General features: G+C 44.5%; 1 protein-coding gene across 1 annotated transcript in view; it reads left to right on the top strand.

The window, feature by feature from the left end:
* Positions 1–5,685: 5,685 nt before the first annotated feature.
* Positions 5,686–18,625, top strand: part of LOC124028331 (plexin-B3-like) — a gene marked incomplete at its 5' end in the record, with an annotated part of 31,792 nt that continues 18,852 nt past the window's right edge. Inside the window, 5 exons of the mRNA XM_046340437.1 lie at positions 5,686–5,836; positions 11,000–11,105; positions 11,244–11,380; positions 14,794–14,970; positions 15,146–15,317. Coding sequence (XP_046196393.1) covers positions 5,686–5,836; positions 11,000–11,105; positions 11,244–11,380; positions 14,794–14,970; positions 15,146–15,317 — 743 coding nt within the window. The remainder of the gene's footprint in view (positions 5,837–10,999; positions 11,106–11,243; positions 11,381–14,793; positions 14,971–15,145; positions 15,318–18,625) is intronic.

Genomic DNA, 18,625 nt, shown 5'->3' with positions numbered 1-18,625 from the left:
AGAAGACGCCTGCCCTCCGCCTCACATTATACAGGTAGGTTACATACATACCAGCTCACCTGGGCCAGAAGACGCCTGCCCTCCGCCTCACATTATACAGGTAGGTTACATACATACCAGCTCACCTGGGCCAGAAGACGCCTGCCCTCCGCCTCACATTATACAGGTAGGTTACATACATACCAGCTCACCTGGGCCAGAATACGCCTGCCTGTACTGGAACCAAATGCATTCTAGAAATGTACTGGAACCAAATGCATTCTAGAAATGTACTGGACTCATACATGTATGCATTGGGTGTGTAACGATGCTCAGAATGACAGACCAGGCCGGCCCGTCCATTAGGCAGGATCACTAGGGTGGCCTGCCCGTCCATTAGACAGGATCACTAGAGTGGCTGGCCAGTCCATTAGACAGGATCACTAGGGTGGCTGGCCAGTCCATTAGGCAGGATCACTAGGGTGGCTGGCCAGTCCATTAGGCAGGATCACTAGGGTGGCAGGGCCGTCCATTAGGCAGGATCACTAGGGTGGCCGGCCAATTCATTAGGCAGGATCACTAGGGTGGCCGGCCAGTCCATTAGGCAGGATCACTAGGGTGGCTGGCCAGTCCATTAGGCAGGATCACTAGAGTGGCTGGCCAGTCCATTAGGCAGGATCACTAGGGTGGCAGGGCCGTCCATTAGGCAGGGTTACTAGAGTCCATTAGGCAGGGTTACAAGAGTGGCTGGCCAGTCCATTAGGCAGGATCACTAGGGTGGCAGGGCCGTCCATTAGGCAGGGTTACTAGAGTCCATTAGGCAGGATCACTAGAGTGGCTGGCCAGTCCATTAGGCAGGATCACTAGGGTGGCCGGCCCGTCCATTAGGCAGGATCACTAGAGTGGCTGGCCAGTCCATTAGGCAGGATCACTAGGGTGGCAGGGCCGTCCATTAGGCAGGATCACTAGGGTGGCAGGGCCGTCCATTAGGCAGGGTTACTAGAGTCCATTAGGCAGGATCACTAGAGTCCATTAGGAAGGGTTACTAGGGTGGCTGGCCAGTCCATAAGGCAGGATCACTAGGGTGGCCGGCCCGTCCATTAGGTCTATCGGATTTGTTAATGTGACCAGGATGTGTTAATATGACCAGGATGTGTTAATGCGACCAGGATGTGTTAATGTGACCAGGATGTGACTATAGGATGTGTTAAATCAAATCAAATCAAATCAAATCAAATTTTATTTGTCACATACACATGGTTAGCAGATGTTAATGCGAGTGTAGCGAAATGCTTGTGCTTCTAGTTCCGACAATGCAGTGATAACCAACAAGTAATCTAACTAACAATTCCAAAACTACTGTCTTATACACAGTGTAAGGGGATAAGGAACATGTACATAAGGATATATGAATGAGTGATGGTACAGAGCAGCATACAGTAGATGGTATCGAGTACAGTATATACATATGAGATGAGTGTGTAGACAAAGTAAACAAAGTGGCATAGTTAAAGTGGCTAGTGATACATGTGTTACATAAGGATGCAGTCGATGTTGTAGAGTACAGTATATACATATGCATATGAGATGAATAATGTAGGGTAAGTAACATTATATAAGGTAGCATTGTTTAAAGTGGCTAGTGATATATTTACATCATTTCCATCAATTCCCATTATTAAAATGGCTGGAGTTGGGTCAGTGTCAATGACAGTGTGTTGGCAGCAGCCACTCAATGTTAGTGGTGGCTATTTAACAGTCTGATGGCCTTGAGATAGAAGCTGTTTTTCAGTCTCTCGGTCCCAGCTTTGATGCACCTGTACTGACCTCGCCTTCTGGATGATAGCGGGGTGAACAGGCAGTGGTTCGGGTGGTTGATGTCCTTGATGATCTTTATGGCCTTCCTGTAACAACGGGTGGTGTAGGTGTCCTGGAGGGCAGGTAGTTTGCCCCCGGTGATGCGTTGTGCAGTCCTCACTACCCTCTGGAGAGCCTTACGGTTGAGGGCGGAGCAGTTGCCGTACCAGGCGGTGATACAGCCCGCCAGGATGCTCTCGATTGTGCATCTGTAGAAGTTTGTGAGTGCTTTTGGTGACAAGCCGAATTTCTTCAGCCTCCTGAGGTTGAATAGGCGCTGCTGCGCCTTCTTCACGACGCTGTCAGTGTGAGTGGACCAATTCAGTTTGTCTGTGATGTGTATGCCGAGGAACTTAAAACTAGCTACCCTCTCCACTACTGTTCCATCGATGTGGATAGGGGGTGTTCCCTCTGCTGTTTCCTGAAGTCCACAATCATCTCCTTAGTTTTGTTGACGTTGAGTGTGAGGTTATTTTCCTGACACCACACTCCAAGGGCCCTCACCTCCTCCCTGTAGGCCGTCTCGTCGTTGTTGGTAATCAAGCCTACCACTGTTGTGTCGTCCGCAAACTTGATGATTGAGTTGGAGGCGTGCGTGGCCACGCAGTCGTGGGTGAACAGGGAGTACAGGAGAGGGCTCAGAACGCACCCTTGTGGGGCCCCGTGTTGAGGATCAGCGGGGAGGAGATGTTGTTGCCTACCCTCACCACCTGGGGGTCGAGATCCAGGGTCTCGAGAGCTTGATGACGAGCTTGGAGGGTACTATGGTGTTGAATGCCGAGCTGTAGTCGATGAACAGCATTCTCACATAGGTATTCCTCTTGTCCAGGTGGGTTAGGGCAGTGTGCAGTGTGGTTGAGATTGCATCGTCTGTGGACCTATTTGGGCGGTAAGCAAATTGGAGTGGGTCTAGGGTGTCAGGTAGGGTGGAGGTGATATGGTCCTTGACTAGTCTCTCAAAGCACTTCATGATGACGGAAGTGAGTGCTACGGGCGGTAGTCGTTTAGCTCAGTTACCTTAGCTTTCTTGGGAACAGGAACAATGGTGGCCCTCTTGAAGCATGTGGGAACAGCAGACTGGTATAGGGATTGATTGAATATGTCCGTAAACACACCGGCCAGCTGGTCTGCGCATGCTCGGAGGGCGCGGCTGGGGATGCCGTCTGGGCCTGCAGCCTTGCGAGGTTAACACGTTTAAATGTCTTACTCACCTCGGCTGCAGTGAAGGAGAGACTGCATGTTTCCGTTGCAGGCCGTGTCAGTGGCACTGTATTGTCCTCAAAGCGGGCAAAAAAGTTATTTAGTCTGCCTGGGAGCAAGACATCCTGGTCCGTGACTGGGCTGGATTTCATCTTGTAGTCCGTGATTGACTGTAGACCCTGCCACATGCCTCTTGTGTCTGAGCCATTGAATTGAGATTCCACTTTGTCTCTGTACTGACGCTTAGCTTGTTTGATAGCCTTACGGAGGGAATAGCTGCACTGTTTGTATTCAGTCATGTTGCCAGACACCTTGCCCTGATTAAAAGCAGTGGTTCGCGCTTTCAGTTTCACGCGAATGCTGCCATCAATCCACGGTTTCTGGTTAGGGAATGTTTTTATCGTTGCTATGGGAACGACATCTTCGGCGCACGTTCTAATGAACTCGCACACCGAATCAGCGTATTCGTCAATATTCCCATCTGACGCAATATGAAACATGTCCCAGTCCACGTGATGGAAGCAGTCTTGGAGTGTGGAGTCAGCTTGGTCTGACCAGCGTTGGACAGACCTCAGCGTGGGAGCCTCTTGTTTTAATTTCTGTCTGTAGGCAGGGATCAGCAAAATGGAGTCGTGGTCAGCTTTTCGAAAGGGGCGGGGCAGGGCCTTATATGCGTCGCGGAAGTTAGAGTAACAATGATCCAAGGTTTTACCACCCCTGGTTGCGCAATCGATATGCTGATAAAATTTAGGGAGTCTTGTTTTCAGATTGGCTTTGTTAAAATCCCCAGCTACAATGAATGCAGCCTCCGGATAAATGTTTTCCAGTTTGCAAAAGAGTTAAATAAAGTTCGTTCAGAGCCATCGATGTGTCTGCTTGGGGGGGGGATATATACGGCTGTGATTATAATCGAAGAGAATTCTCTTGGAAGATAATGCGGTCTACATTTGATTGTGAGGAATTCTAAATCAGGTGAACAGAAGGATTTGAGTTCCTGTATGTTTTCTTAATCACACCATGTCCCGTTAGTCATGAGGCATACGCCCCCGCCACTCTTCTTACCAGAGAGATGTTTGTTTCTGTCGGCGCGATGCGTGGAGAAACCCGTTGGCTGCACCGCCCTGGATAGCGTTTTCCCAGTAAGCCATGTCTCCGTAAAGCAGAGAACGTTGCAGTCTCTGATGTCCCTCTGGAATGCCACCCTTGCTCGGATTTCATCAACCTTGTTGTCGAGAGACTGGACATTGGCAAGAAGAATACTGGGAAGTGGTGCGCGATGTGCCCTTTTCCGGAGTCTGACCAGAACACCGCCGCGTTTCCCTCTTTTTCGGAGTCGTTTCCTTGGGTGCTGCATGCGATCCATTCCGTTGTCCTGTTTGTAAGGCAGAACACAGGATCCGCATCGCGGAAAACATATTCTTGGTCGTACTGATGGTGAGTTGACGCTGATCTTATATTCAGTAGTTCTTCTCGACTGTATGTAATGAAACCTAAGATGACCTGGGGTACTAATGTAAGAAATAACACGTAAAAAAACAAAAAACTGCATAGTTTCCTAGGAACGGCGAGGCGGCCATCTCAGTCGGCGCATCTGTGTTAATGTGACCAGGATGTGACTATAGGATGTGTTAATGTGACCAGGATGTGTTAATGTGACCAGGATGTGTTAATGTGACCAGGATGTGACTATAGGATGTGTTAATGTGACCAGGATGTGTTAATGTGACCAGGATGTGTTAATGTGACCAGGATGTGACTATAGGATGTGTTAATGTGACCAGGATGTGTTAATATGACCAGGATGTGTTAATGTGACCAGGATGTGTTAATGTGACCAGGATGTGTTAATGTGACCAGGATGTGTTAATGTGACCAGGATGTGACTATAGGATGTGTTAATGTGACCAGGATGTGTTAATATGACCAGGATGTGTTAATGTGACCAGGATGTGTTAATGTGACCAGGATGTGTTAATATGACCAGGATGTGACTATAGGATGTGTTTAAACCCCTCTCTGTCCCTGTCAGATCCATTTAAACCCCTCTCTGTCCCTATCAGATCCATTTAAACCCCTCTCTGTCCCTATCAGATCCATTTAAACCCCTCTCTGTCCCTATCAGATCCATTTAAACCCCTCTCTGTCCCTATCAGATCCATTTAAACCCCTCTCTGTCCCTGTCAGATCCATTTAAACCCCTCTCTGTCCCTGTCAGATCCATTTAAACCCCTCTCTGTCCCTGTCCCTATCAGATGCATTTAAACCCCTCTCTGTCCCTGTCAGATCCATTTAAACCCCTCTCTGTCCCTGTCAGATCCATTTAAACCCCTCTCTGTCCCTATCAGATCCATTTAAACCCCTCTGTCCCTATCAGATCCATTTAAACCCCTCTGTCCCTATCAGATCCATTTAAACCCCTCTGTCCCTATCAGATCCATTTAAACCCCTCTCTGTCCCTATCAGATCCATTTAAACCCCTCTCTGTCTCTGTCAGATCCATTTAAACCCCTCTCTGTCCCTATCAGATCCATTTAAACCCCTCTCTGTCCCTGTCAGATCCATTTAAACCCCTCTCTGTCCCTATCAGAACCATTTAAACCCCTCTCTGTCTCTGTCAGATCCATTTAAACCCCTCTCTGTCCCTGTCAGATCGAGCCAGTGAGTGGTCCGGTGGAAGGGGTGTGCTGGTGACCATCCATGGGTCTAACCTGGGGATGCACTACCAGGACATCCAGGGAGGAGTGACTGTAGCTGGGGTCAGCTGTCTGCCTCAGCCCCATGGATACCTCATCTCTACCAGGTAAATCACAGGATTGTCTAACGGTTCAGCTCTGAACACAGGGTGTCCGCAGTCAGTCTCTTTTGTGTTCGCACAGCAAAGACCTTGAAGTCATCACCGTAGGTTTTCCTTCCAACTCTAATCTAGTGCACCTGATTCTAATAATTAGCTGGTTGAAAAGCTGAATCTACAACTGTGATAGATACGAAAACCTACAGGATGGTAGCTCTCCAGGAACAGGGTTGGAGAGCTCTGGTCTAGATAGCCAATGTTAGCTAGCTATCTTGCTGCGGCTATTCTGCTATTGTTGTCGAAAGCCCCAGTTGGTACTAGCCAGATGACCACAGCTAGATAATTAGCTAGCAAGATGACAAAGAGACAATGTAATTCACTCTCCATAATCGTATACAGCCCATAGATATATTTTAGTTTATAAATGTTAGCTAAATGTTAGCTAAATAGTTAGCGTGATTAGCTAGCTTTTGTGTTACTTTGATTCTTCCTTTAATAGTTGTGAGCTTACACCGTGGGACTTGGAGGTAATTTGTGGTTTAGTACGGTACCCTGCTACACCACGTCATTGCTCCAGACCACCACAAGGGGTTAGAGCATTGATTATGCTTTTGGGTCCTACTCTGTCTCTAACTGACAATGATTGGGCGACATGAACCTAAATAGAAACTGATATTTGTGCACGACTGGCATCTTCATGCTTTCATTAATTACATTTACATTTAAGTCATTTAGCAGACGCTCTTATCCAGAGCGACTTACAAATTGGTGCATTCACCTTATGACATCCAGTGGAACAGTCACTTTACAATAGTGCATCTAAATCTTTTAAGGGGGTGAGAAGGATTACTTTATCCTATCCTAGGTATTCCTTAAAGAAGTGGGGTTTCAGGTGTCTCCCGGAAGGTGGTGATTGACTCCGCTGTCCTGGCGTCGTGAGGAGTTTGTTTCACCATTGGGGAGCCAGAGCAGCGAACAGTTTTGACTGGGCTGAGCGGGAACTGTACTTCCTCAGTGGTAGGTAGGCGAGCAGGCCAGAGGTGGATGAACGCAGTGCCCTTATTTGGGTGTAGGGCCTGATCAGAGCCTGGAGGTACTGAGGTGCCGTTCCCCTCACAGCTCCGTAGGCAAGCACCATGGTCTTGTAGCGGATGCGAGCTTCAACTGGAAGCCAGTGGAGAGAGCGGAGGAGCGGGGTGACGTGAGAGAACTTGGGAAGGTTGAACACTAGACGGGCTGCGGCGTTCTGGATGAGTTGTAGGGTTTAATGGCACAGGCAGGGAGCCCAGCCAACAGCGAGTTGCAGTAATCCAGACGGGAGATGACAAGTGCCTGGATTAGGACCTGCGCCGCTTCCTGTGTGAGGCAGGGTCGTACTCTGCGGATGTTGTAGAGCATGAACCTACAGGAACGGGCCACCGCCTTGATGTTAGTTGAGAACGACAGGGTGTTGTCCAGGATCACGCCAAGGTTCTTAGCGCTCTGGGAGGAGGACACAATGGAGTTGTCAACCGTGATGGCGAGATCATGGAACGGGCAGTCCTTCCCGGGAGGAAGAGCAGCTCCGTCTTGCCGAAGTTCAGCTTGAGGTGGTGATCCGTCATCCACACTGATATGTCTGCCAGACATGCAGAGATGCGATTCGCCACCTGCTCATCAGAAGGGGGAAAGGAGAAGATTAATTGTGTGTCGTCTGCATAGCAATGATAGGAGAGACCATGTGAGGTTATGACAGAGCCAAGTGACTTGGTGTATAGCGAGAATAGGAGAGGGCCTAGAACAGAGCCCTGGGGGACACCAGTGGTGAGAGCGCGTGGTGAGGAGACAGATTCTCGCCACGCCACCTGGTAGGAGCGACCTGTCAGGTAGGACGCAATCCAAGCATGGGCCGCGCCGGAGATGCCCAACTCGGAGAGGGTGGAGAGGAGGATCTGATGGTTCACAGTATCGAAGGCAGCCGATAGGTCTAGAAGGATGAGAGCAGAGGAGAGAGAGAGTTAGCTTTAGCGGTGCGGAGCGCCTCCGTGATACAGAGAAGAGCAGTCTCAGTTGAATGACTAGTCTTGAAACCTGACTGATTTGGATCAAGAAGGTCATTCTGAGAGAGATAGCGGAGAGCTGACCAAGGACGGCACGTTCAAGAGTTTTGGAGAGAAAAGAAAGAAGGGATACTGGTCTGTAGTTGTTGACATCGGAGGGATCGAGTGTAGGTTTTTTTTCAGAAGGGGTGCAACTCTCGCTCTCTTGAAGACGGAAGGGACGTAGCCAGCGGTCAGGGATAAGTTGATGAGCGAGGTGAGGTAAGGGAGAAGGTCTCCGGAAATGGTCTGGAGAAGAGAGGAGGGGATAGGGTCGAGCGGGCAGGTTGTTGGGCGGCCGGCCGTCACAAGATGCGAGATTTCATCTGGAGAGAGAGGGGAGAAAGAGGTCAGAGCACAGGGTAGGGCAGTGTGAGCAGAACCAGCGGTGTCGTTTGACTTAGCAAACGAGGATCGGATGTCGTCAACCTTCTTTTCAAAATGGTTGACGAAGTCATCTGCATGCCCGGAGCCCTGTTCTGTGAGCTCGCAATGAGTCGTCAAGCCACGGAGCGGGAGGGGAGGACCGAGCCGGCCTGGAAGATAGGGGACATAGAGAGTCAAAGGATGCTGAAAGGGAGGAGAGGAGGGTTGAGGAGGCAGAATCAGGAGATAGGTTGGAGAAGGTTTGAGCAGAGGGAAGAGATGATAGGATGGAAGAGGAGAGAGTAGCGGGGGAGAGAGAGCGAAGGTTGGGACGGCGCGATACCATCCGAGTAGGGGCAGTGTGGGAAGTGTTGGATGAGAGCGAGAGGGAAAAGGATACAAGGTAGTGGTCGGAGACTTGGAGGGGAGTTGCAATGAGGTTAGTGGAAGAACAGCATCTAGTAAAGATGAGGTCGAGCGTATTGCCTGCCTTGTGAGTAGGGGGGGAAGGTGAAAGGGTGAGGTCAAAAGAGGAGAGGAGTGGAAAGAAGGAGGCAGAGAGGAATGAGTCAAAGGTAGACGTGGGGAGGTTAAAGTCGCCCAGAACTGTGAGAGGTGAGCCGTCCTCAGGAAAGAAGCTTATCAAGGCATCAAGCTCATTGATGAACTCTCCGAGGGGACCTGGAGGGCGATAAATGATAAGGATGTTAAGCTTGAAAGGGCTGGTAACTGTGACAGCATGAATTTCAAAGGAGGCGATAGACAGATGGGTAAGGGGAGAAAGAGAGAATGACCACTTGGGAGAGATGAGGATCCCGGTGCCACCACCCCGCTGACCAGAAGCTCTCGGGGTGTGCGAGAACACGTGGGCGGACGAAGAGAGAGCAGTAGGAGTAGCAGTGTTATCTGTGGTGATCCATGTTTCTGTCAGTGCCAAGAAGTCGAGGGACTGGAGGGAGGCATAGGCTGAGATGAACTCTGCCTTGTTGGCCGCAGATCGGCAGTTCCAGAGGCTACCGGAGACCTGGAACTCCACGTGGGTCGTGCGCACTGGGACCACCAGATTAGGTGGCCGCGGCCACGCGGTGTGGAGCGTTTGTATGGTCTGTGCAGAGAGGAGAGAACAGGGATAGACAGACACATAGTTGACAGGCTACAGAAGAGGCTACGCTAATGCAAGGAGATTGGAATGACAAGTGGACTACACGTCTCGAATGTTCAGAAAGTTAAGCTTACGTAGCAATAATCTTATTGACTAAAATGATTAAAATGATACAGTACTGCTGAAGTAGGCTAGCTGGCAGTGGCTGCGTTGTTGACTTTGTAGGCTAGCTGGCAGTGGCTGCGTTGTTGACACTACACTAATCAAGTCGTTCCGTTGAGTGTAATAGTTTCTACAGTGCTGCTATTTGGGGGCTAGCTGGCTAGCTAGCAGTGTTGATTACGTTGCGTTAAGAGAACGACAATAGCTGGCTAGCTAACCTAGAAAATCACTCTAGACTACACAATTATCTTTGATACACAGACGGCTATGTAGCTAGCTATGTAGCTAGCTACGATCAAACAAATCAAACCGTTGTGCTGTAATGAAATGAAATGAAAAATGTCATACTACTAGAGTAAAATAATGATAAAAAATAAATAAACAAATAAATAATGATAAACCAGGTGTGTGGGAAAACAAGACAAAACAAATGGAAAATGAAAGGTGACGTCGACCGCCGCCCGAACAAGGAGCGGAACCGACTTCGACAGAATTGATTTAAAGAGCCTGTTGAAGTTAGAAGCAATAGGATTTGAAGCAATAGCCTACCATGCTGTGGTCAACTATTTCAGCACCGTTTCGCGCTGCTCTGAGACAAGCATGGGGGGGGACTGGTCTTAATAAATCAATCAGATTTTTATTTTCACCCAATCTCCGTTTGGGTATTGGTTAGACTAGAATTAGAAAATTAGGGTGTAGAAATGTTGTGCTCTTAAGATGCCCTCTGGTGGTCAAACAAGAGCACTAACTTGCTAGCTTATAAATATAAAATGGCTGACAATTAAATAACGTGTCATGGAATGCTGCAGCAGCCCGCAAGGTGTGCAGTATGACAGAACAGGAAGACTGGACTGTAGGTAAAAATGTTGCATTGACTCTCGGCAGCTACAGGCAACTGCTTCCTGGAAACAAATCCATTTTGATTTCATAATAACCTCAGACCACCAGTCAGTGAACTAGCTCCTTAAGAGTCAGGTCTCTCTGTACCTCAGACAGACCACCAGTCAGTGAACTAGCTCCTTAAGAGTCAGGTCTCTATTTTGTTACAAGTCTTGTTTTTCCGGTGTGTTCCAGGATAGTGTGTGTGGTACTATATATGTGTGTGTGTGTGTGTGTGTGTGTGTGTGTGTGTGTGTGTGTGTGTGTGTGTGTGTGTGTGTGTGTGTGTGTGTGTGTGTGTGTGTGTGTGTGTGTGTGTGTGTGTGTGTGTGTGTGTGTGTGTGTGTGTGTGTGTTCCAGGATAGTGTGTGTGTGGTTCTAGGATGTGTGTGTAGGGTACTATGTGTGTGTGTGTGTGTGTGTGTGTGTGTGTGTGTGTGTGTGTGTGTGTGTGTGTGTGTGTGTGTGTGTGTGTGTGTGTGTGTGTGTGTGTGTGTGTGTGTGTGTGTGTGTGTGTGTGTGTGTGTGTGTGTGCATTCCAGGATAGTGTGTGTAGGGTACTATAAGTGTGTGTGTGTGTTCCAGGATAGTGTGTGAGCTCCAGCCCAGTAAACAGGAGACAGAGGGGCCAGTCATCGTTACCGTGGGAGACTCAGAACCAGGACAGTCACTGCAGACATTCACCTACCAGGTAACACACACACACACACTTTGAACTTGAATTATTAATTGACTTGTTTACTCTGTTTGACCAGGCTGAGGCCGAACGTCTGTCCAGGGCAGATAGTGTGACCCATTTAATTCATTCTGTGTTATTGTGTGTATATAGGACCCCCAGTTGACTGGTATAGTCCCTGATAAGGGCCCTGTATCAGGAGGCACCAGCATGACAGTCCAGGGGACTCGGCTACTAACGGGACAGAGGAAGGACCTGACTGCATACGTGGGACAACAACCCTGCTACATGTAAATACATCTACTATTACAACAACCCTGCTACATGTAAATACATCTACTATTACAACAACCCTGCTCCATGTAAATACATCTACTATTACAACAACCCTGCTACATGTAAATACATCTACTATTACAACAACCCTGCTACATGTAAATACATCTACTATTACAACAACCCTGCTACAAGTAAATACATCTACTATTACAATAACCCTGCTACATGTAAATACATCTACTATTACAACAACCCTGCTACATGTAAATACATCTACTATTACAACAACCCTGCTACATGTAAATACATCTACTATTACAACAACCCTGCTACATGTAAATACATCTACTATTACAACAACCCTGCTCCATGTAAATACATCTACTATTACAACAACCCTGCTACATGTAAATACATCTACTATTACAACAACCCTGCTACATGTAAATACATCTACTATTACAACAACCCTGCTACATGTAAATACATCTACTATTACAACAACCCTGCTCCATGTAAATACATCTACTATTACAACAACCCTGCTACATGTAAATACATCTACTATTACAACAACCCTGCTACATGTAAATACATCTACTATTACAACAACAATGCTACATGTAAATACATCTACTATTACAACAACCCTGCTACATGTAAATACATCTACTATTACAACAACCCTGCTATTATTACTTACTCTCTCTGTATCTCTCTCGCTCTCTCTCTCGCTCTCTCTCTCTCTCTCTCTCGCTCTCTCTCTCGCTCTCTCTCTGTATCTCTCTCTCTCTCTGTCTCTCTGTGCCCTTTTCTTGTGGCAACAGGTCACAAATCTTGCTGCTGTGATGTCACACTGTGGTATTTCACCCAGTAGATATGGGAGTTTATCAAAATTGGGTTTGTTTTTGAATTCTTTGTGGATCTGAGGGAAATATGTCTCTCTAATATGGTCATACATTGGGCAGGAGGTTTGGAAGTGCAGCTCAGTTTCCACCTCATTTTGTGGGCAGTGAGCACATAGCCTGTCTTCTCTTGAGAGCCATGTCTGCCTACGGCGTCCTTTCTCAATAGCAAGGCTATGCTCACTGAGTCTGTACATAGTCAAAGCTTTCCTTAATTTTGGGTCAGTCACAGTGGTCAGGTATTCTGCCGCTGTGTACTCTCTGTTTAGGGCCAAATAGCATTCTAGTTTGCTCAGTTTTTTTGTTAATTCTTTCCAATGTGTCAAGTAATTATCTTTTTGTTTTCTCATGATTTGGTTGGGTCTAATTGTGCTGCTGTCCTGGGGCTCTGTGGGGTGTGTTTGTGTTTGGTGGACAAAGGGAAGTGGGTGTGGACTGAGAAAAAAGTGGGTGTGGACTGAGAAAAAAGTGGGTGTGGACTGAGAAAGAAGGGGGTGTGGACTGAGAAAGAAGTGGGTGTGGACTGAGAAAGAAGGGGGTGTGGACTGAGAAAGAAGTGGGTGTGGACTGAGAAAAAAGTGGGTGTGGACTGAGAAAGAAGTGGGTGTGGACTGAGAAAGAAGTGGGTGTGGACTGAGAAAGAAGTGGGTGTGGACTGAGAAAGAAGGGGGTGTGGACTGAGAAAGAAGTGGGTGTGGACTGAGAAAAAAGTGGGTGTGGACTGAGAAAGAAGGGGGTGTGGACTGAGAAAGAAGGGGGTGTGGACTGAGAAAGAAGTGGGTGTGGACTGAGAAAGAAGTGGGTGTGGACTGAGAAAGAAGTGGGTGTGGACTGAGAAAGAAGGGGGTGTGGACTGAGAAAGAAGTGGGTGTGGACTGAGAAAGAAGGGGGTGTGGACTGAGAAAGAAGGGGGTGTGGACTGAGAAAGAAGGGGGTGTGGACTGAGAAAAAGTGGGTGTGGACTGAGGAAGAAGGGGGCGTGGACTGAGGAAGAAGGGGGTGTGGACTGAGAAAGAAGTGGGTGTGGACTGAGGAAGAAGTGGGTGTGGACTGAGGAAGAAGGGGTGTGGACTGAGGAAGAAGGGGGCGTGGACTGAGGAAGAGCGGGAAAGACAAAAGGAGTCACTACACATAATTATATTAATTGAAATGCTAATCCTTTTGCACATGAACTCTCACTCATTTGGGAATATTTGCAATCAATATATATTTATAAATATTTATTTATATTATTTATTTATTATAAGTGTGTCGAGGTCTTCTCTGTTGGAATCCAGTCACCAGTCAGTCTGCTGGAGATTCGATTCTCTTTCTGTTTCTCTGAAGATCAACATCTTTCGTGGTTAGAATGGATACTTCAGAGTACCGTTCAGAAATGTTCTCATAGAATAAATGTTTCGGCGGTTGTCGGTCTTCGCATCCCAGGTTTACATCATTTCTAGCTGCAGATTAGTAATTAGTATCTAAGATTTGCTCTTATTCTGTAGGGATCGATAGTCTCAGAGTTCCAGCCGTGTAGCCAATGCTCCACGTGGTATGGTTAGGAAATCAATAACTTTAAAAAAGGCGGTTCTATGACCCCTGATCATGTCTGTACTCATTCATTTCATACAATAATTAGATGTGAACCTCATAACGGAGGCACCTGTATAAACAGAGTTAGGGTAACGTGGCTGTATTGTCTTTCATGAGGTCACAAACATGAAACAAAACGGACCTGGTCGTAGCTGGCTTCTCCACCGACCGTTTACACATTCTCCAAAACATAGATCTTGTTCAGTTCTCAAGTTCTGTGATGTAGAAGAATGTCCTTTGTTCTACTGTGAAACTCTCTCTATACTGCATGGCCAGGAGTCTCCGCCAGGAATTTACGGCCTGAGATAACAGGACGTGGGTGTAAGAGAGAGGGGGTGCCATGATCTATACCCAGAAAGGGTACCGAAAGTCATGATTAGCCCCAGTAACAGGACCAGCCCCAGTAACCAGACAGACACCATAATGACAACTCTCTCTCTCTCTCCTCTTCCTCAGTGTTGAGGAGGTGAATGGGACTCACCTGGTATGCAGGACCAGCCCCAGTAACCAGACAGACACCATAATGATAACTCTCTCCTCTTCCTCAGTGTTGAGGAGGTGAATGGGACTCACCTGGTATGCAGGACCAGCCCCAGTAACCAGACAGACACCATAATGATAACTCTCTCTCTCTCTCCTCTTCCTCAGTGTTGAGGAGGTGAATGGGACTCACCTGGTATGCAGGACCAGCCCCAGTAACCAGACAGACACCATAATGACAACTCTCCTCTCTCCTCTTCCTCAGTGTTGAGGAGGTGAATGGGACTCACCTGGTATGCAGGACCAGCCCCAGTAACCAGACAGACACCATAATGATAACTCTCTCTCTCTCTCCTCTTCCTCAGTGTTGAGGAGGTGAATGGGACTCACCTGGTATGCAGGACCAGCCCCAGTAACCAGACAGACACCATAATGACAACTCTCTCTCCTCTCCTCTTCCTCAGTGTTGAGGAGGTGAATGGGACTCACCTGGTATGCAGGACCAGCCCCAGTAACCAGACAGCAGAGCTGACAGTGAGGGTGTTGTTTGGGAAGGCAGAGAGGAGTGTACCTGGGCAGGTGTTTCACTACATGGAGGACCCTGCCATCACCGCAGCATCGCCTGCTGAGAGCTTCTACGAGTGAGGAACACTTCCTTTAGTTTTTAGTTTCAGACGCTTTCCATAAAGCAAAATATAATAAATTATTTTAAAAAAAATACAATTATCAATTTTTAAAAACTATTAAAAGAATGAATGATAATGTGTTTCGCATCAATATTGTCAGTAAGCGATCAATGTGATGCTGTTTAACTAGGGGTGGGCGTAATATAAAGGTGAGTGGGCGTAACCTGGACGTGGTGCAACAGCCAATGATCTCCGTGCGGTTGGAGCACATGGTGGAGAACATCCTGGTCATGAGAAGGAGGAGATACGCCAGACTGTTGGCCAAGAACCACCTACTAGTCTTCAACAGCACCGTGTCAAAGGTAAAGCCCACATTGGAACATGTAAATCACATCAAATGTTATTGGTCCATACACATATTTAACAGATGTTATTGGTCCATATTTATCAGATGTTATTGGTCCATACACATATTTATCAGATGTTATTGGTCCATATCTAACAGATGTTATTGGTCCATATTTAACAGATGTTATTGGTCCATATTTAACAGATGTTATTGGTCCATACACATATTTATCAGATGTTATTGGTCCATATTTAACAGATGTTATTGGTCCATATTTAACAGATGTTATTGGTCCATATTTAACAGATGTTATTGGTCCATATTTAACAGATGTTATTGGTCCATATTTATCAGATGTTATTGGTCCATACACATATTTATCAGATGTTATTGGTCCATACACATATTTATCAGATGTTATTGGTCCATATTTATCAGATGTTATTGGTCCATATTTTTATCAGATGTTATTGGTCCATACACATATTTATCAGATGTTATTGGTCCATATTTAACAGATGTTATTGGTCCATATTTAACAGATGTTATTGGTCCATATTTAACAGATGTTATTGGTCCATATTTAACAGATGTTATTGGTCCATATTTATCAGATGTTATTGGTCCATACACATATTTATCAGATGTTATTGGTCCATACACATATTTATCAGATGTTATTGGTCCATATTTAACAGATGTTATTGGTCCATATTTAACAGATGTTATTGGTCCATATTTAACAGATGTTATTGGTCCATATTTAACAGATGTTATTGGTCCATATTTATCAGATGTTATTGGTCCATACACATTTTATCAGATGTTATTGGTCCATACACATATTTATCAGATGTTATTGGTCCATATTTAACAGATGTTATTGGTCCATATTTAACAGATGTTATTGGTCCATATTTAACAGATGTTATTGGTCCATATTTAGCAGATGTTATTGGTCCATATTTAACAGATGTTATTGGTCCATATTTAACAGATGTTATTGGTCCATATTTAACAGATGTTATCGGTCCATATTTAACAGATGTTATTGGTCCATATTTAACAGATGTTATTGGTCCATATTTATCAGATGTTATTGGTCCATATTTATCAGATGTTATTGGTCCATATTTAACAGATGTTATTGGTCCATATTTAACAGATGTTATTGGTCCATACACATATTTAACAGATGTTATTGGTCCATATTTAACAGATGTTATTGGTCCATATTTAACAGATGTTATTGGTCCATATTTAACAGATGTTATTGGTCCATATTTAACAGATGTTATTGGTCCATATTTAACAGATGTTATTGGTCCATATTTAACCGATGTTATTGGTCCATATTTAACAGATGTTATTGGTCCATATTTAACAGATGTTATTGGTCCATATTTAACAGATGTTATTGGTCCATATTTAACAGATGTTATTGGTCCATATTTAACAGATGTTATTGGTCCATATTTAACAGATGTTATTGGTCCATATTTAACAGATGTTATTGGTCCATATTTAGCAGATGTTATTGGTCCATATTTAGCAGATGTTATTGGTCCATATTTATCAGATGTTATTGGTCCATATTTAGCAGATGTTATTGGTCCATATTTAACAGATGTTATTGGTCCATACACATATTTAACAGATGTTATTGGTCCATATTTAACAGATGTTATTGGTCCATATTTAACAGATGTTATTGGTCCATATTTAACACATGTTATTGGTCCATATTTAACACATGTTATTGGTCCATATTTAACAGATGTTATTGGTCCATATTTAACACATGTTATTGGTCCATATTTAACACATGTTATTGGTCCATATTTAACACATGTTATTGGTCCATATTTAACAGATGTTATTGGTCCATATTTAACACATGTTATTGGTCCATATTTAACAGATGTTATTGGTCCATACACATATTTAGCAGATGTTATTGGTCCATATTTAACAGATGTTATTGGTCCATATTTAACACATGTTATTGGTCCATATTTAACAGATGTTATTGGTCCATACACACATTTAGCAGATGTTATTGGTCCATATTTATCAGATGTTATTGGTCCATACACATATTTAACAGATGTTATTGGTCCATATTTATCAGATGTTATTGGTCACATATTTAACAGATGTTATTGGTCCATATTTAACAGATGTTATTGGTCCATATTTAACAGATGTTATTGGTCCATATTTAACAGATGTTATTGGTCCATACACATATTTATCAGATGTTATTGGTCCATACACATATTTATCAGATGTTATTGGTCCATATTTAACAGATGTTATTGGTCCATATTTAACAGATGTTATTGGTCCATACACATTTAGCAGATGTTATTGGTCCATATTTATCAGATGTTATTGGTCCATACACATATTTAACAGATGTTATTGGTCCATATTTATCAGATGTTATTGGTCACATATTTAACAGATGTTATTGGTCCATATTTAACAGATGTTATTGGTCCATACACATATTTAACAGATGTTATTGGTCCATACACATATTTATCAGATGTTATTGGTCCATATTTAACAGATGTTATTGGTCCATATTTAACAGATGTTATTGGTCCATATTTAACAGATGTTATTGGTCCATACACATATTTAACAGATGTTATTGGTCCATATTTAACAGATGTTATTGGTCACATATTTAACAGATGTTATTGGTCCATATTTAACAGATGTTATTTATATTTAACAGATGTTATTGGTCCATATTTAACAGATGTTATTGGTCCATATTTAACAGATGTTATTGGTCCATATTTAACAGATGTTATTGGTCCATATTTAACACATGTTATTGGTCCATATTTAACAGATGTTATTGGTCCATATTTAACACCATATTTAACAGATGTTATTGGTCCATACACATATTTAGCAGATGTTATTGGTCCATATTTAACAGATGTTATTGGTCCATATTTAACAGATGTTATTGGTCCATATTTAACAGATGTTATTGGTCCATACACATTTAGCAGATGTTATTGGTCCATATTTATCAGATGTTATTGGTCCATACACATATTTAACAGATGTTATTGGTCCATATTTAACAGATGTTATTGGTCCATATTTAACAGATGTTATTGGTCCATACACATATTTATCAGATGTTATTGGTCCATACACATATTTATCAGATGTTATTGGTCCATATTTAACAGATGTTATTGGTCCATATTTAACAAATGTTATTGGTCCATACACATTTAGCAGATGTTATTGGTCCATATTTATCAGATGTTATTGGTCCATACACATATTTAA

The sequence above is a fragment of the Oncorhynchus gorbuscha genome, unplaced genomic scaffold (assembly GCF_021184085.1).
Source record: "Oncorhynchus gorbuscha isolate QuinsamMale2020 ecotype Even-year unplaced genomic scaffold, OgorEven_v1.0 Un_scaffold_4044, whole genome shotgun sequence".
In the NCBI taxonomy this organism is placed as follows: Eukaryota; Metazoa; Chordata; class Actinopteri; order Salmoniformes; family Salmonidae; genus Oncorhynchus; species Oncorhynchus gorbuscha.
This window is presented reverse-complemented; position numbering and strand designations above follow the sequence as displayed.